Here is a 17,212-nt window from a genome sequence, read left to right as displayed (position 1 = left end):
CTATCATTTTGCCTTTTCATGCTGTTCATGGGGTTCTCAAGGCAAGAATACTGAAGTGGTTTGCCATTCCCTTCTCCAGTGGACCACATTCTGTCAGAGCTCTCCACCATGACCCGCCTGTCTTGGATGGTCCCACAGGGCTTGGCTTAGTTTCATTGAGTTAGACAAGGCTGTGGTCCTAGTGTGATTAAATTAACTAGTTTTCTGTGATTATGGTTTCAGTGTGTCTGCCCTCTGATGCCCTCTTGCAACACCTACAGTCTTACTTGGGTTTCTCTTACCTTGGACGTGAGAACTATATAGGTCTTCCCGAAACAAACAAACAAACAAGTCCAGATCCATAGTATTGACTTAAATTATTTGTATTTTATTGTTACTGAAATAGGTATAAACCTAAAATTAACCAGGAAGCTGTCATGTTCACACTCTATAAACCAACTGTAAAACCAAAACAAAATTTCTAAGTAGATACAAACGCAACCTCAAAACCAATAAAATCCACAATAACAACATTAAATTAATGTGACTGGTGATGCGTTGCTGAAATCAAACCTCTTGCATTGAGTTTAATAGTAGCGGAGTGATGTTTTTACACGTTCTATTTCCTGTGTCTTCGTCTTTTGATTTTGATCACGATGAGCTATCATTTGAGCCACTTGAATTACTGTCATAGTTTTCTTAAAAAAAAAAAACAAACTCATTTATTGTCCAGTTTGATGGACTGAACAATTGAAACAATGCATCCTTAGATGCAATAATGAAAACATGGGGAATGATGAACTTGGTATTACATCATTTGTATATTTACTGTGATACTCACCACTAATGAACTATTGCAAGTGAGTTCACCCAAGACAATAATGGAGCAGTTTGTACTTTTGCAAAGGATGTACTGTGCTGATTGTCATGGAACACCTCCTTCCTGAGCAACCATGAGGGGTTGATGATTCAATTCTCCCACCATTTATTCCACTGGAACTGTAACAGGAGGGAAAGGGGCAGGGCACAACTTTTGAAAGAATGACATTGCCCAAGGATACAACATAAACCGATTAGAATCAAACGAAACCAAAGCGGCAGACAAGATGAGACCTTAATCCTCAATCAACAAGTGAAATGACACGCCCAGAAGTGCCATGACAGTTCCAAAGCACTGTTAAAACACCAAGGAGTGGGCATGATGGCCCAGATCCTGGAAAGCTCCACCCCTTCCCAAAAATAGTTGGAATAATCATCTCACTTATTAGCATATGAAATTACCCAGCCTATAAAAATGAACCACACCAGATTTCGTGGCCCAGTTTGCCCTCTGCAACGGCCCACACTGTCTGGAGTGTGCTGCTTTCCATATCTGAATAAATCCACCTCTTACCTATGACTTTGTCTCTCACTGAATTCTTTCTGCAATGAGACATCAAGAACCTGAGCTTCGTTAGGTCCTGAAACCAGGTACTGGGTGTTTTGGCTGGGTTTGAGTCCCAATCTGAGGTAAAAGGTTTCAGAATCATCAGGAAACTCCATCCTCCCAAGTTTTCAGAAGTCATTTGGCCTCCTGCAGCCTCTTATATCCTTCAAATATTTGATCAGGGCTCTGTTCTTTTCTCATTAGCATGAAACAATTAAAATGATACATCATACTCAGGCTCTGTGCCATTTTCATGGTGTCAAATTACAGTTTCAACACGTTAACATATTTAAGAAGCTCATTTCTTAGCCCCTGAAGTTGAAGTTCAAAGGCAAATGATCCCCGCCAAATAAAATTCTGAGTTTTGCAGCAGCAAAATATATGGTCTGGAACCCAAGAAGTGATAATTGCTGTGGCTACCAGCACAGAACTAAGACAGCCGGAAGTGCCTACATCAACTCACCAGAAGTGAAATGTAGTCACGCCCGGGCTCAGAAGCACAAACTTTGAAATAGATTTTTTTTTTGATTTGTTTTCTAGTTCCGATCTAAAATAGTTCTAGTGGTGAACCACAGGGCCTGTGCAGAATTCTGTTTGAGGAACTCTGGGCCCGAAGACTACTAAGTCTGCGAACAAACCCTGGCAGGGCCGGGGCTAGGTGCCCAGTGGCCAGCCCCTCCCATTCGGAGCTCAGGATGTGGGGGGCTCCGGCGAGAGTGGCTCCCGCCTGCCGGCCTGTCGCTGTCATCTGCACCCTTCCTTCCCCAGGAAACAAACTGTGGATCAGACCTCCCAGGCTCTCCTCTTCCCTCGTGTCTGGCGGGGCGCCAGGGCTTCGGGGCCCCTCCCCGCGGTCCTGGGTGACAGACCCCACCCCACCGTCCGATGCTCCGGGTACCCCCCACCCCCCACACCGCCCCCACCCCACGGCCACCCCCACCACGCGCAGGCCCAAGAAGGCAAAGAGGCCCAGCCACCCTCACCAGGGATTGTCTTTTCTTTTTTTGCTGGTTTCAGGCTTTTTTCTGCCTGAGTGAAAATGAAACAAACACCCCCCTGCGCCGCCCTGCCACCAGACACACACGCGCACCGGCACTCGCGCACTAGCGCGCCGGGCCTCCCAGCGGCCGAGTCCGGGGCGGGACCCGCTCTGCACAAACACCGCGGGCCGGGCCGAGCTGGGAGCGTGCAGCCCACTGCCCAGCGCCCGTCGGCTCCCTCGCGCCCCTGCCCGCCGCCCCGGAGGAGCGCCCGGCGGCCGGCCGACGGGAGCGCAGGCGGCACACCCCGCCCCGGCACGCCCCGCGGGGCTCGGGAGGAGGCAGCGCGCCGACTGTTCCGGCAGCCGAGGACGCCGCCGGGGAGCCGAGGCGCCGGCCAGCCCCCAGCGCGCCCAGCTTCTGCGGATCAGGTGGGTCCCGCGAGGCGCCACCCCAGCCCCCTGAGCCCGTGAGCCCCCGGGGGGCTGGAGCCGGGTGGGGGCGGCGCGACGAGAGGACGGGCCGCCGCGCCGGCCCTGCCCTGTTGCTGCCCTGCCCGTGTCCCCGCTTTTGTTCTGATCGCTCCCGCGGTGCCCAACTCTGACCCGGTCTCTGTCCCATCCCGTCCCCGTTGCAGCCTCTGCCCAGCTTTCCGGACTCGGGCCTCTTGAAGGGCTGCGGGCAGGGCTTCCCACGGGGTTCGGGGTAGGGGGGCGGGTGGAGGCGGGAGAAGGCAGGTTCAGGGGGCGCAGGGCGGGACCACCGAGGAAGTCTCGGAAGGAGGGAGGGCTCTGCCCCATCTACGGGGCAGGAGGAGGGAAGGGGCGCTCTCGCCCTGGACAGGGTTGGGAAGAGGATCCCTCCGGGAAGGGGGCTCCTGGGAGGGTAAGGGAGGGGCGCAGGAACCCCTCAGAGCCGGGGCGCCGAGAGGGAGAGGTCGGGGAGCTCAGAAAGCCGAGGACCAAGCCCAACACCCAGCACGGGGAAAGTTTCAAACGTAGTAACTTTGGCAGCTACGAGGCCGGAGGCGTCGGGGTGATGGGGCGCGATCCGGGCCCTTCAAGTCTTCAGACCACCACGTTCCAACTCCAAAGGGACACCACCCTGTGTTTGAAAATGGCAGAAAAGCAGCTAAACAGAATGATTGCACAAACTCTTGAAAGGCGTCCAAGAAACAGTAAAGTGGAAAAAAATGTCAGCACGCAAAGAGAGCAAGCAGAGCGACTTGAGATTCCCATTCTTCCCGCGGGCCGGGGAGGGGAGGGGCGAATACGCGGAGGTTTGTCAGCCAGCGCGCTCCTTTCTGCGGAGGCGAGACGCAAGCCCCTGCGGCGGCGTTGGTGGCTTTGCTTGTCGTTTGCGCTCCTCCTCAGCAGGCCTCGTGGCCTCCTCCGTTTATTTAGAAATGGGTGGGTCTCAAGGGGCCGGAGGTGGGGCGGGGAGCATCTGGCCTCGCTGCTTCCTAGGCGGGAAACCCTTTCCCAGGGAGAGCCTCCGTTTCTGCGACCACGAAATAGAGACAGCTGTGAGTGGAGGAAATGCCAAGAGCAGAGGGGCTGGGGTGGGTGGGGGGTCGCGTGTACCTGGGGGAAGGTTGTGGGTGTTCTATCGTCCTTCTGCACCTCTTGGGCTGCACGAAGTTCTTTCTTCCTTCCTGGGAGTCATTTCTGGGTCTTCCTTGCCTTCCCTACCACATTGAGGGGGGAGGGGGCAGGTGCAGATTCTTAGTTGTTACATGGAACAGGTGCACAATGACTGAACAAGCTAGCTGAAGACGTCCCTCGGGTTCATCTGGTTAGGGGGATTTCAAACTTTGCCCCTGAGAGGCCTAGAGTCCTGGCTCAAGGGGCACCATGGTGGTGGTGGTGGAGGGAGCCTAGGCAGCAGGGCGCTGATCTTTCCCTTCCATCTTTCAGACAGAACCAGTTCAGGTCTGTCTTTGCCTCCTCTAGATACTGGGAAACCCTGGAGGCTGTTTTCAGTATCAGATTCTTCAGATCCAGTCTGATCTGGCCCCTTTTGGTGTAGCAACTGAATCTAGAGGTGTGCAAAGTGATTTGGGTAAGACCCACCAGTGGCCAAGCCTTGCCAGGAAACCTGTGACCTTAGTCATTGGTCAGGAACACCTTTTCCTGGCCCTGGTGGCTCTGAGCTTTTAGCATTGGCCCACCAAGACCCTAACTCCAGGACCCCCAGGGCCACCTCTCTACCTTCAGGGGAGAAACAGCCCAGGAGTCTCCTTGCTAAGCTTTTCCAGGCCTTCAGCGAGTCTTTCACATGCAGTTTGGTTTCACAGGCTGAGGTCAAAAGAATTAGGTTCTCCAGAAACTAATCAGCACACTGCAGTTTGCTTAGCCCAGCCCAATGTGTATCAACCGACTTTATCGTTGAGGCAGTGTAGGCTGAGAGACCAAGTAACTTAGCCCAGCCCAATGGGTATCAACCGACTTTATCGTTGAGGCAGTGTAGGCTGAGAGACCAAGTAACTTGCTGGTGGGCACTCAGTTCCTAAATTGCAGCTGGGATTTGAAAGCAGCTCTGTCTCTAAGGCTTCTGCTCTTTGCATTGCATCATCTCTTAGGATGGCTAGAAACTGATTAACGGGCAATTGTCATGGAGATTGGGGCAAGGGGGAGGGGAGAAAGATTGAAAGAGGGACTAGGTTAAGTGGGGGGGGCTGACATTTATATAGGTGCATCCATAGCATAAATATACTTGTATTTTAACTGAATGTTTTCTGCCCTGTGCATTTGTGGGCACTCAATCACTAAGTCGAATTGGACTCTTTTGCGACCCCATGGACTGCATCCTGCCAGGCTCCTCTGTCCATGGTATTCTCCAGGCAAAAATACTGGAATGGGTTGCCATTTCCTCCTCCAGGGGATCTTCCTGACCCAGTGATCAAACTTCTTTACCACTGGGCCACCTTTTCTGCCCTGTATATTCTCATTATTTTAGTTTTTATTTTCTAGATACTTTACAATTATTTTCTTTTGCTAAGTTTTAACTAAAGTATAATTTTCGTACAATAAAATTCACAGATTGTAAGTGCTAGGTTTACCACATTTTGACAGTTGTTTGCACTCATGTAACCACCACCCAAAATGAGATATGAGATATGAATTGCCCAGGGACGGCGGAGCCTGGTGGACTGCTGTCTATGGGGTCGAACAGAGTTGGACGTGACTGAAGTGACTTAGCAGCAGCAGCAGCAGCAGAAGGTTCCCATTTGTAGTGAATTTTCCTTTCACCCTTCCAAGCAACCGGTTGGTAATTTTCTTCATCACTGATTAATTTTGCCTGCTCTGGAACATCACATAAATGGAATTGTACTGTGTGTCTTTTTCATGTCTAGCTTATTTCACTTGGCATAGTGTTTGTTAAATTCACCCATGTTGTTGTGTATATGAGTAGTTTGTTCCTTTTTAGTGCTGAGTAGTATTCCATTTTATGGATATACCATTGTTGCATATTTATTCTCCTGTTGATGGATATTTGAGTTATTTCCAATTTGGGCTATTATTTCTTCAGTTCAGTTCAGTTTAGTTCAGTCGATCAGTCATGTCCGACTCTTTGTGACCCCATGAATTGAAGCACGCCAGGCCTCCCTGTCCATCACCAACTCCAAGAGTTCACTCAGACTCACGTCCATTGAATCAGTGATGCCATCCAGCCATATCATCCTCTGTCATCCCCTTCTCCTCCTGCCCCCAATCCCTCCCAGCATCAGAGTCTTTTCCAATGAGTCAACTCTTTGCATGAGGTGGCCAAAGTACTGGAGTTTCAGCTTCAGCATCATTCCTTCCAAAGAAATCCCAGGGCTGATGTCCTTCAGAATGGACTGGTTGGATCTCCTTGCAGTCCAAGGGACTCTCAAGAGTCTTCTCCAACAACACAGTTCAAAAGCATCAATTCTTCAGCGCTCAGCTTTCTTCACAGTCCAACTCTCACATCCATACATGACCACAGGAAAAACCATAGCCTTGACTAGACGGACCTTTGTTGGCAAAGTAATGTCTCTGCTTTTCAATATGCTATCTAGGTTGGTCATAACTTTCCTTCCAAGGAGTAAGCGTCTTTTACTTTCATGGCTGCAGTCACCATCTGCAGTGATTTTGGAGCCCCAAACAATAAAGTCTGACACTGTTTCCACTATTTCCCCATCTATTTCCCATGAAGTGATGGGACCAGATGCCATGATCTTCATTTTCTGAACGTTGAGTTTTAAGCCAATTTTTTTTATTATTTCTTAGAGAAGTCTTTTGTGGTCATTTGTTATCACTTAGGAGTGAAATTGTGGGATCATAGAGGGTACCATTTTACATTCCCACAGCAAAGCATAAGACATAATTATTCACATCCTTGTCAAGACTTGGTATTGTCCATCTTTTTTGTTTTAGCCTTTTTTAGAGCCTGGGTAGTAGTATTTTATACCTTCTATTTTTATGATAGAATTTTAAGAGTTCTTGGAGAACACAACATGATCAGGGTGAAGAATATGAAATAAGATGCAAAGAGCCAACTCACTGGAAAAGACCCTGATGTTAAGAAAGACTGAAGGCAAAAGGAAAAGGGGCCAGCAGAGGATGAGATGGTTGGTTAGCATCACTGACTCAATGGCCATGAATCTGAGCAAACTTGGGGAGATAGTGAAGGACAGAGGAGTCTGGCGAGCTACAGTCCCTGGAATTGCAAAGAGTCTGACATGGCTTAGCAACTGAACAGCAGCAACAACAGTGGAGGCCATTGTGAGGCATGACTCCTGAGGGAAGGGACCAAATGGTGGCTGGAATTGTGATTTTAGGAATAGGAATTTATGGGCTCAGGAAAGAGCTCTCTCATGTCAGAATGGAGATTTAAAGATCTGGTCCTTGTACTCTGTAAATAGGCAAGTTGACTCATGCTACCTCTATAACAATCATCTTTATCTCCAGTTCAGATCTCTCTTGTAAGCCCCCAGTTCACATGTTTAACTGCCCTTTGGGTATCTCTCTTTGGATGTCCCAAAGGCAATGCAGACTGGACAAATCCAGAACAGAATTCATTACCTCCTTTTGGCTTTCTGTCAGGGATCACTGAATGAATAATTGTGCCACTAGCTAAGAGAATACAGAAAGAGGAATGTCTGAGGTTGAGCAACGAGATACTGAATTTAGTTCCAAGCTAACTGTTGTGGAACAATCTAGGAAGATAAGGACTGGATCAGTTCAGTTCAGTCACTCAGTCGTGTCCGACTCTTTGCGATCTCATGAACCGCAGCATGCCAGGCCTCCCTGCCTATCACCAACTCCGGGAGTCCACCCAAACCCATGTCCATTGAGTTGGTGATGCCATCCAACCATCTCATCTTCTGTCATCCCCTTCTCCTCCTGCCCTCAATCTTTCCCAACATCAGGGTCTTTTCAAATGAGTCAGCTGTTCGCATCAGGTGGCCGAAGTATTGGAGTTTCAGCGTCAGCATCAGTCCTTCCAATGAACACCCAGGACTGATCTCCTTTAGGATGGACTGGTTGGATCTCCTTGCAGTCCAAGGGACTCTCAAGAATCTTCTCCAACACCGAAGTTCAAAAGCATCAATTCTTTGGTGCTCAGCTTTCTTCACAGTCCAACTCTCACATCCATACATGACCACTGGTAAAACCATAGCCTTGACTAGACAGACCTTTGTTGGCAAACTAATGATGTCTCTGCTTTTGAATGTGCTGTCTTGTTTGGTCATAACTTTCCTTCCAAGGAGTAAGCGTCTTTTAATTTCATGGCTGCAGTCACCATCTGCAGTGATTTTGGAGCCCAGAAAAATAAAGTCAGTCACTCTTTCCACTGTTTCCCCATCTATTTGCCATGAAGTGATGGGACTGGATGCCATGAAGTGATGGGATTGGATACTATGATCTTAGTTTTCTGAATGTTGAGCTTTAAGCCAAATTTTTCACTCTCATCAGGAGGCTCTTTAGTTCTTCACTTTCTGCCATAAGGGTGGTGTCATCTGCATATCTGAGGTTATTGATATTTCTCCCTGCAATCTTGATTCTAGCTTGTGCTTCCTCCAGCCCAGTGTTTCTCATGATGAACTCTGCATATAAGTTAAATAAGCGGGGTGAAAATATATAGCCTTGAAGTACTCCTTTTCCTATTTGGAACCAGTCTGTTGTTCCTGTCCAGTTCTAACTGTTGCTTCCTGACCTGCATACAGGTTTCTCAAGAGGCAGGTCAGGTGGTCTGGTATTCCCATCTCTTTCAGAATTTTCCACAGTTTATTGTGATCCACACAGTCAAAGGCTTTGGCATAGTCAATAAAGCAGAAATAGATGCTTTTCTGGAACTCTCTTGCTTTTTTGATGATCCAGTGGATGTTGGCAATTTGATCTCTGGATGGCATTGAGCAATTAAGAGATTACTGGAATATACTCTGAGTAGTTTTGGTGGAGTGGAAGGCAGGTAAGCTAGATTGCTGGTAGGTGATAGAGAAAGAAGTGGAGATGGTGAGTAGAATCAACTCTTTGAGGAAGTTTGTTTGAGAAAGTCAGGGGAGTGATTGAGCTATAGTTGAAGGAAGAGAGGGTGAAGAAAAGGATTTTAGATGGAAAAGACAAGTGAAATATAAGCTCAGGGGAAGGATTCAGTCCAGGAGAGGGCAGGGATGGCTGATAGAGTGAGGTACTGGGAGGAGTAGGAAGGAATGAGGAGGGTTGGCTTTGAAAAAGATGGAGAAGTTTCATCACCTACAAAATTCTGTTGACCCTCCATGTGCACAACTCATAATCATGACATGTGAGGTTCTTCACCATCTGTTCCCTTCTTGTCTCATATATATAGCATATATCAGCTTTGGCTGCAGTTAATGCTGCATAACAAACATCCCCCCATCACTGACTCTTAGTTTATGACCACAAAGTTTTCTTTATTACTCATGCTACATGTCAGCTGGAGGGCAGTCAAGACTACATGGTTTTGTAGACTTTCATTGGGTTCCAGCCAGGCAGACTGTCTGCTCTGTGTATCCTCTCCTCTCAGAACCCAGGCTGAAGTTGCTGCTTCTACCTGATATGTGTTATTTTATGGTGAGAGCTGGAGGGAGAAAGAGATGATGTGATGTTTCTTAAAGTGGCTGCACTGGCATATGATCACTTCTATCCATATTCCATTCATCAAAGACAGTCATGTGACCAAGTCTAGAGTCAATGGGATGGAGATATATGCTCTGCCTATTGGTCCAGAATGGATGCTTAGGACCAGCAATCCACCTGACCACATATATTTATTAGAAACCCCTTCAAACAGATCTGCACCTGTCTTTAACTCTCCAAACTAATCTTCATTGCACCACTGCTCTTTGGCTCCATTGTTCCCCTTTTTTCAAGCATGGCAATTGCCTTTCAAGTCTTTATATCTCTCTATCTGGACACCATCATTCTCTCGCAGCCCCCACAATCTAATATAGTTCAGGTAATTCCACCTCTTTACCAGTTCTGCAGAGAGTCCCTTTACTTCCAACCCAACTGCCCCTTCTGAGTTGGCATGCAACCCTCCTTAACTGAGAGCCCTGCTGCCGGGCACTCCCTGTTCTCTGCTCTAAACTAGCACCCTCCTCATATCCTCTCCCAGCAACCCAAGTCCTCTTTCTAGACACTAGATGATTGGCATTGTCCATCTTTCCAAGGCTCCCCTCTGCTCTCCGGATACAGCACATATTCCTCTAGGTGATATGCAAGGTCTTGCATGAGCTACTCTCTGAAGCTCTCATCATCCTCACCACCCCACCTCTTGGAACTTCTGCTCCAGCCTCAGGGAACTACTGTAATTCCTGAAACCCTCTCCTGGTTTGGTACCTCTGGGCTTTTCCCCATGCCGCTTCCTCTGCTTAGAACACCATTCCCTCCTCCCCTAAAAAGCTACTCACAGACTCCTACTCATCCTTCAAGACCCAGCTTAATCATCTCTAAGCTGCCAGTCTCTTCATTCTGCCTCTTGCTCCCCACCATGAATTAGGCACTTCCCCGCATGGATCTCTGGGCATCTTGCAATGCACACTCTGACGCACTATGTCACGTGTCATATCTCTGCCCTCCTTGACCATGAACTGCTGGAACCCACTGTGCATGTGACCACAGTGCTCTTTGCCTGGCTCACCCTGCTGGCTGAGAGTGGCGTCCACTGACTGAGTTTGCGCCTCTACTGCCTGTCAGACCTAGAACAAAATACCTCCCCTCTGAGCCTGGGCTGAAAAGCTCTGCTGATAAAACGCTTCATGCTCGCTCCTGCAAGAGAGAGGCCAGGTAGGTCAGACTGGGAAATCAAAGAGTAATGTACATTTGGACCATGGACTGAAGGCAAGGGGGTCATCATTTAGTGTACTGAACCCAGAATTATTTATAAAATTCCTTGCAGTTCTAAAAAGAGGAAGTAAAAGTATGTCATAGAAATCTCTAGACAAAAAGCTGGTCTGCTCAGCTTGTTGCAATGGGGGGTGGAGGCGCCAGACCCTCGGCTACCTCTGGTCAGACCTGGCTGAGGCTCTTGCTGGCACTGTGCTCCAGCTTTGTTGCCAGATAGAGTTTCCTAAAGAAGAGGTGGCGAGGGCAGCGGGGTGGGGACTTGGGGTTCGTGTTTACATGTCGTGTCTGTGGGGAAACTGCATGCTGGGTTTCTCCAGGGATCTGGGTGTAAGGGCATCAGCTTCCTGCAGGGTGTGTTTCAGGCCGTGTGTGGTAGGCAGATGTGAATGGCAGGAAAAAGCATGGAGTTGCTCCCCGGACCGGGTCCTAACTGGAGAGTGAGTGATCTGAGAGAGGGGGCACATGTGGGAAGGCAGAGGGAGAGAGGATGTCTAGAAGGATATGGTCAAGAGGGTTGCATGGCAGAGAGGCTGAGTAGAGGATTGGGCCCTGGAAGGGGTCAGCTGGTTGTGGGTTGACTGCAGGACCCTGGTGGGAATGGAAAAATACTATAGTGTTGTTCTTCCTAGAGTTCTCTACACGAATGGCCAGTTAGATAAGTGAGATTGTATATCCACCTTGCTTGAGGTTCACGAAAGCCCTGTGAAGCTGGCAAAGCGGGAATTATCCCCCCATTTTACGTGTGGGGAAACTGAGACTTAGAGTGTTGATCTTTTGGCCAAAGGTTCTCAAGAACGAAGTGAAAGAACTGAGGCATGAGAGCCCAGTCCTCACTCCAAACACAGTTTGACTTGGAGATCCTGGTGGGCTGCAGGTAGGGGGAGTGAAGGTGATTCTAAAGGAAAGGGAGGGTGCGGGCTGGGGAGCAGATCCATGCCCAGCCCAAGAGAGGGCTCCTGCCTGGCACTGTGCAGCCCGGAATTAGCCAGAGTGCAAAGTAGCTGCTGGAAGAGGGTGGAGGGAGAGGCCAGGTCTTGTGATTAGTTCTTAAAGAAAGTTTCCAACTCCATCCCAGTCTGAGTGTCTTATCTTTCAGAGCCTTACTTTAACATGCCCTGGTCTTGGCCATACGGGGCAGGGGTTTGTACCATCAGGACAAGTGATCAGGAAGGGCTTCCTGGAGGAAGTGACCTTCCAGCTGGTGGGTGGCCAAGGTGAGTGGGGGTAGGGTCAATGAAAAGAGCGGTGGGCTGAAAGTGAGCTGGTCTTGCCCCACAGGACATGGAGACTGTCGGAGCCTCAGTTTCCTTGTTAACAAAATGGTTTGAGGCTGTGATCCAGGAAACTTCTCTTTGAGCACTATCTGCTGTTAAACAAAAGGCAGACAAGTCCAAACCTACAGGAAATGAACATTCAAACTAAAAATGTGCCAGGGAGAAGTAGCTGCTGAAGTGTACAGAGAGATCCCAAGCTTTGAGCTTCCCACCTGTGAGTCTGGGTACCAGGAACTGTGGTTCTGAAAGATGCACCTCTTGCCAAGATTCGTGCTTTGAATCAGATCTTACCCAACATTCATCGGGCTGCCAGATCTTCATTTACTGCTGGTCAAAGCGTCCAGAATGTACTCAGCATCTCTGCTAGACACACCTGAGATTAGCAGTAACCAGAGAGGTACAATCCCTCCCCTGCTTCCCTGCTGAGATGGAAGTCAGCTTGGGAGACAGTCATTAAATAGCCAACTGCACAGAGGGAGCCATGAAGGAGAAGCCTGGGAGGCAAGGTCGGGGGCGGGCGGGGGGCAGGGGTCTGTATCTGTCAGGGCAAGTGATCAGGAAGGGCTTCCCGGAGGAAGTGACCTTCCAACTGTGGCCTGCAGGATTCAGAGGCTGAAGAGGGAAGAGTGTTCCGGGCAAAGGTAGGAGGCCCTGAGAAACAGTCATCCTCATCTTCTCCAGGGCTGTTCCCGAATCCAGATGGCCCTGGTGTCTGGAGGGGCACTGAGGGGGGTCAGCTGCCCAGCGGGGTGACGTTGTATTTGGCAGCATCTATGTGCAGAAGTGCAGCTGTTCTTTCTCCTCTGTCAGGGAAACCACGCGTCCTCAAGTGGCCAGCCAGCTGTCCCCAAGAGGAACTTGCCTGGCATTTGCAGGGAAAGACAAGACACTTCACAAAATCAACGGTGAGGTTTACTTTAAGGGGAACATGGCCCCCAGAGAGCAGGGACAGGGGTCTGGATGCTCTAGGTTGATCCATGGTTGTCTGTACATTGGTGTTTTGTATGGCAAACTATTTTCACATGTTAGCCAGAGCTGTGCAGAGGGGGGTGTGTGCAAATTAATTGAGTGCTTAGGAATTCATTCCCTGGCATGAAAAAGCTCCCTGAATGTTTGAGGCTGATGTGTTGAGAAACGCAGGAGAATCCGTGGCTGCAAGCAAGGGATGAGGCTTCTAGCTCACTGAGGCAGAGGAGGCGTGCATTGGAAGGATTTTTTGCTCTTGCTCATGGTATCCCTGGGGAAGCTGGAAAGCAAGCTGCCCAGAACTAGTAGAGGCTGGGCAACAGACAGCACGCTTAGGGTCTCCCAACAGGAGCTAATTGTAGTTTTTGCTGCCACTGGAGTTGCGGTAACATTTCAGTGGCATCTGAGCCTCGGTGCTTCTTCTTTAGGACACAAAGCTACTAAGTGACCACACTGAGGTCACTTTCCTGCATTCCAAGTGCAGATGAATGGCCAGGGGGAGGGTCTAGGTCGTTCCATTCTGGTGGAGGAAGAAGGGTCCTGATGATAAGCTGAGAAGTCACAAAATGCTCCCAAGCTGCCAGAGATGGGCGTCCAGTAGTGCCATGAAATCCTACATGTGTAAGCAGAGTCACAGGCCCATAGCTACCGGAGGGCAAAGTGTTCTGGAGAGCTTTCAGAGGGGCAGCTTGGCCTTGGTCAAGTTATGGAGCCCCTGAGCCTCAATGTTCCCATGTGTAAAATGGGTCGATGTGGATTTGAGAGATAATCTATGTGTCTAGTGCCTGACGTGGGGCTAGTGAGTGGAAACTACTGTTACCATTATTATTAGTAGAAGTGATAGTAACTTCATTCTGCTGTTAACCAGTGCAGTTATATTCCTGAAGGAAGAAACTCAACATATGAAAATCGAGAGGAATTAAGAAGTGACCACACACATTTATACAAACAGGTTCTCTGCAGGGTGTTCCTTTAAATTTTTACCTTCACAATAGACTTATGATAAGATTTAATGTGTCAAATAAATAAACAAACAAAGGAAGGAATGAATCACCATCTTACGGACCCTCCTTAAATAGTACTGTTGAAGAGAACAATTTTATTCCCTGGGACTGACAGATCTGTTTGAAGATCTTGGACTAGCTTCCTCACCGTGGAAGCCTTAAAAAAGGAAGAGGGAAGTTGACTGCCTCAGGACTGGGGCACCGCCCGCACATACAGCCCCGGGAGAATTGGACTACACTGCCACACTCTCTCCCTGGAAAAACAAGACTCCCACAAACACGGAAGGCCTGGATTAGAGCTGGAGGTCATGGTGTGCCCTTAAATATTTCATGACCAGCTGAAAAATGAAAGCTCAGGGACTTCCCTGGCAGGCCAGTGGTTAGGACTCTGCACTCCCGCTGTAGGGGCAACGCGTTTGATCCCTGGTTGGGAAGCCAAGATCCTGCAAGCCATATGACGGGCCAAAACAACAACAACAAAGACCCTGGTATGTTGTTTGTCAGTTTCCATAGTGGAAATATTTCCACTGTGAGTGGGGAGCATGCTGCTATAGAGTATTCTCCACTACATCTAGATACAATAGATGTAAATAACCTTGAGTACAGCATGTAGTAAAACAATTAGGAAGTGATGAGTTTTGATGACTATCTTTGATCTGACTACATTTCATTTAGTCTTGAATTTATAGAATTTAATTTTTTCATAGTGACTTTGTTTAACAACTTGCTCGCCAAGTTCCTGAAGATTTAACAACTGGCTCTTGCCTGAGCCAGCTTCAGCGTGCTGCTGGCTGGGGAGGTCCTTGGGGACCCTAGAGGACCCAGTGAAAATGGATCATCCCTGCAAACATGTTTCCCCTGCCCTGAGGCAGTCTCTAACATGCCAGCCTTCTATTTGCTTTATTACCCTTGTCCCCACCTGAAATTATGTCTTTAGTGACTTGTTAATTGTTACTGATTTGTTTATTTGTTTACCAACTAGAATGTGAGCTCTGTGAGAACAAAGGGCTTCTTTGGTGCTTCATCTCTGAATCCCCAGCGCTGAGAACAATGCATGCGTGCAGCTGCCCCTCAATAGCCATGGATCGAATGCACGAGCAGAGACAGGGCTAGAAGCCTTCAAGGGTTCAAATCTTGCCTCTGCTACAAAGTGCATCTTTAAAAAAACTGGAGTGTAGTTTTACAGTGCTGTGTTAGTTTCAGCTGTACAGCAAATAGATTCATTATATTATATATATATATATTCAAATTCTTTTCCCTTATAGGTTATTAAAAGATACTGCATAGAGTTCCCTGTGCTATTCAGTAGGTCCTTATTGGTTATTTCAAATGTGTGTGTGTTAGTTGCTCAGTTGTGTCTGACTCTTTGCAACTCCATGGACTGTAGCCCGCCAGGTTCCTCTTATTCATGAAGTTCTCCAGGCAGGAATACTGTAGTGGGTTGCCATTCCCTTCTCCAGGGGGGTCTTCCCAACCCAGGGATTGAATCCAGGTCTCCTGCACTGCAGGCAGATTCTTGACTATCTGAGCCACCAGGGATCAGATCAGATCAGATCAGTTGCTCAGTCGTGTCCGACTCTTTGAGACCCCATGAATCACAGCACACCAGGCCTCCCTGTCCATCACCAACTCCTAGAGTTCACTCAGACTCACGTCCATCGAGTCAGTGATGCCATCCAGCCATCTCATCTTCTGTCGTCCCCTTCTCCTCTTGCCTCCAATCCCTCCCAGCATCAGAGTCTTTTCCAATGAGTCAACTCTTCGCATGAGGTGGCCAAAGTACTGGAGTTTCAGCTTTAGCATCATTCCTTCCAAAGAACACCCAGGGCTGATGTCCTTCAGAATGGACTGGTTGGATCTCCTTGCAGTCCAAGGGACTCTCAAGAGTCTTATCCAACACCACAATTCAAAAGCATCAATTCTTCGGCGCTCAGCCTTCTTCACACTCCAACTCTCACATCCATACATGACCACAGGAAAAACCATAGCCTTGACTAGATGAACCTTTGTTGGCAAAGTAATGTCTCTGCTTTTGAATATGCTATCTAGGTTGGTCATAACTTTCCTTCCAAGGAGTAAGCATCTTTTAATTTCATGGCTGCAGTCACCATCTGCAGTGATTTTGGATAGTGTGTATATGTTGATCCCCTAAGGGTGCATCTTTACTTGAGCCTTTTTATCTATAAAAGAAAAGAGTTGGAGCAGAGACCCCCAGGGTTTCCGTAAGCTCTAAAAGGTCTATACCTGATAAAGGCATCCCTTACCCACTGTGCAGCCCAACAGGGATTCTTAGATGAACATCCTCAAGGGAGAAAGCCCGTGCACTGGTTCTTAGGACCGTTGGTTTTATTCTTTTCTTCTGAGGATAGCTTTTCGCACTGAGTGCAGCATGGCTTCTCTTGAGCGCCCATGATTGGCCCCAGCCCAACCTCCTGGGCTGTGCAGACAGAGAGCGCGAGCCAGGCCCTGCCAGTTCAGGGGCAGCAGAGAGTTTGAGGCCGGTTGCATCCATCTGCAGCCACACTTTGACACTCTCAGCGGCTGGTGGAAACAGGTATTTGAGTCTCCTCCTTTTGCAGGTGGATTCTTTACCAACTGAGCTATCAGGAAAATCCACCTGCAGGAGATTCCGGTTCGATTCCTGGGTTGGGAAGATGCCCTGGAGAAGGGATAGGCTATCCACTCCAGTATTCTTGGGCTTCTCTTGTGGCTCAGTGGGTAAAGAATCCGCCTGCAGTGCGGGAGACCTGGCTTCAATCCCTGGGTTGGGAAGATCCCCAGGAGAAGGGAAAGGCTACCCACTCCAGTATTCTGGCCTAGAGAATTCCACAGACTGTATAGTCCATGGGGTTGCAAAGAGTCGGACATGACCAGTCCATGGGGTTGCAAAGAGTCGGACACAACCGAGCGACTTTCACTTTCACTTTTCCTTTTGCAGGTGAGGCTGGACAGGGTTTGGGACTCTCCCTGTGAGGAGCACACCTCCCTGTCTCCAGGGAAGAGGCCACCCATTGCTGTCTAGGGAGTCTGCCTGTCTCTCCTCTGTTGTCTGTTTCCCTCGGGGCTGATCTGACTGAATCCAGCCTCCTCTTCCCTGGAAGGCTCTGGGCAGAAATAGGAACAGAGATAAACCAAAGCCATATCTTCTGCTGCATCTAACCGCCAACTCCCACTTCCCTCAGGTTGTCCCCCATCCCCCAGGGCAAGCTGGGAATGGGCCCACCCCCCGACTACTGACTCTGGGTGC

The 17,212-nt window shown here is 48.8% G+C and overlaps 1 protein-coding gene and 1 long non-coding RNA gene across 11 annotated transcripts in view; one reads left to right on the top strand and one right to left on the bottom strand.

The window, feature by feature from the left end:
* Positions 1 to 346: 346 nt before the first annotated feature.
* On the bottom strand, positions 347 to 2,377 carry LOC102398373. The gene is made up of 2 exons (XR_327494.4): positions 821 to 2,377; positions 347 to 677 (listed from the first exon to the last, which is right to left on the bottom strand). It is a non-coding gene; the product is annotated as an uncharacterized LOC102398373 (long non-coding RNA).
* Positions 2,378 to 2,437: 60 nt separating this feature from the next.
* Positions 2,438 to 17,212, top strand: part of GGTA1 (glycoprotein alpha-galactosyltransferase 1 (inactive)) — a 113,327-nt gene continuing 98,552 nt past the window's right edge. Inside the window, exon 1 of one of the 10 annotated variants that reach the window (XM_044926298.2) lies at positions 2,438 to 2,816. In XM_044926298.2, coding sequence (XP_044782233.1) covers positions 2,445 to 2,816 — 372 coding nt within the window. In that variant the 5' untranslated portion in view covers positions 2,438 to 2,444. Of the gene's footprint in view, positions 2,817 to 3,820; positions 3,911 to 8,665; positions 10,662 to 17,212 lie in introns of those variants that run through there. The other 9 variants (XM_044926299.2, XM_025261615.3, XM_044926291.2 and 6 more) reach the window with 9 other exon arrangements.

Source organism: Bubalus bubalis, chromosome 12, assembly GCF_019923935.1.
Source record: "Bubalus bubalis isolate 160015118507 breed Murrah chromosome 12, NDDB_SH_1, whole genome shotgun sequence".
Classification (NCBI taxonomy): Eukaryota; Metazoa; Chordata; class Mammalia; order Artiodactyla; family Bovidae; genus Bubalus; species Bubalus bubalis.
The sequence above is the reverse complement of the archived record's forward strand: the minus strand, read 5'-3'. Positions and strand labels throughout refer to the sequence as shown.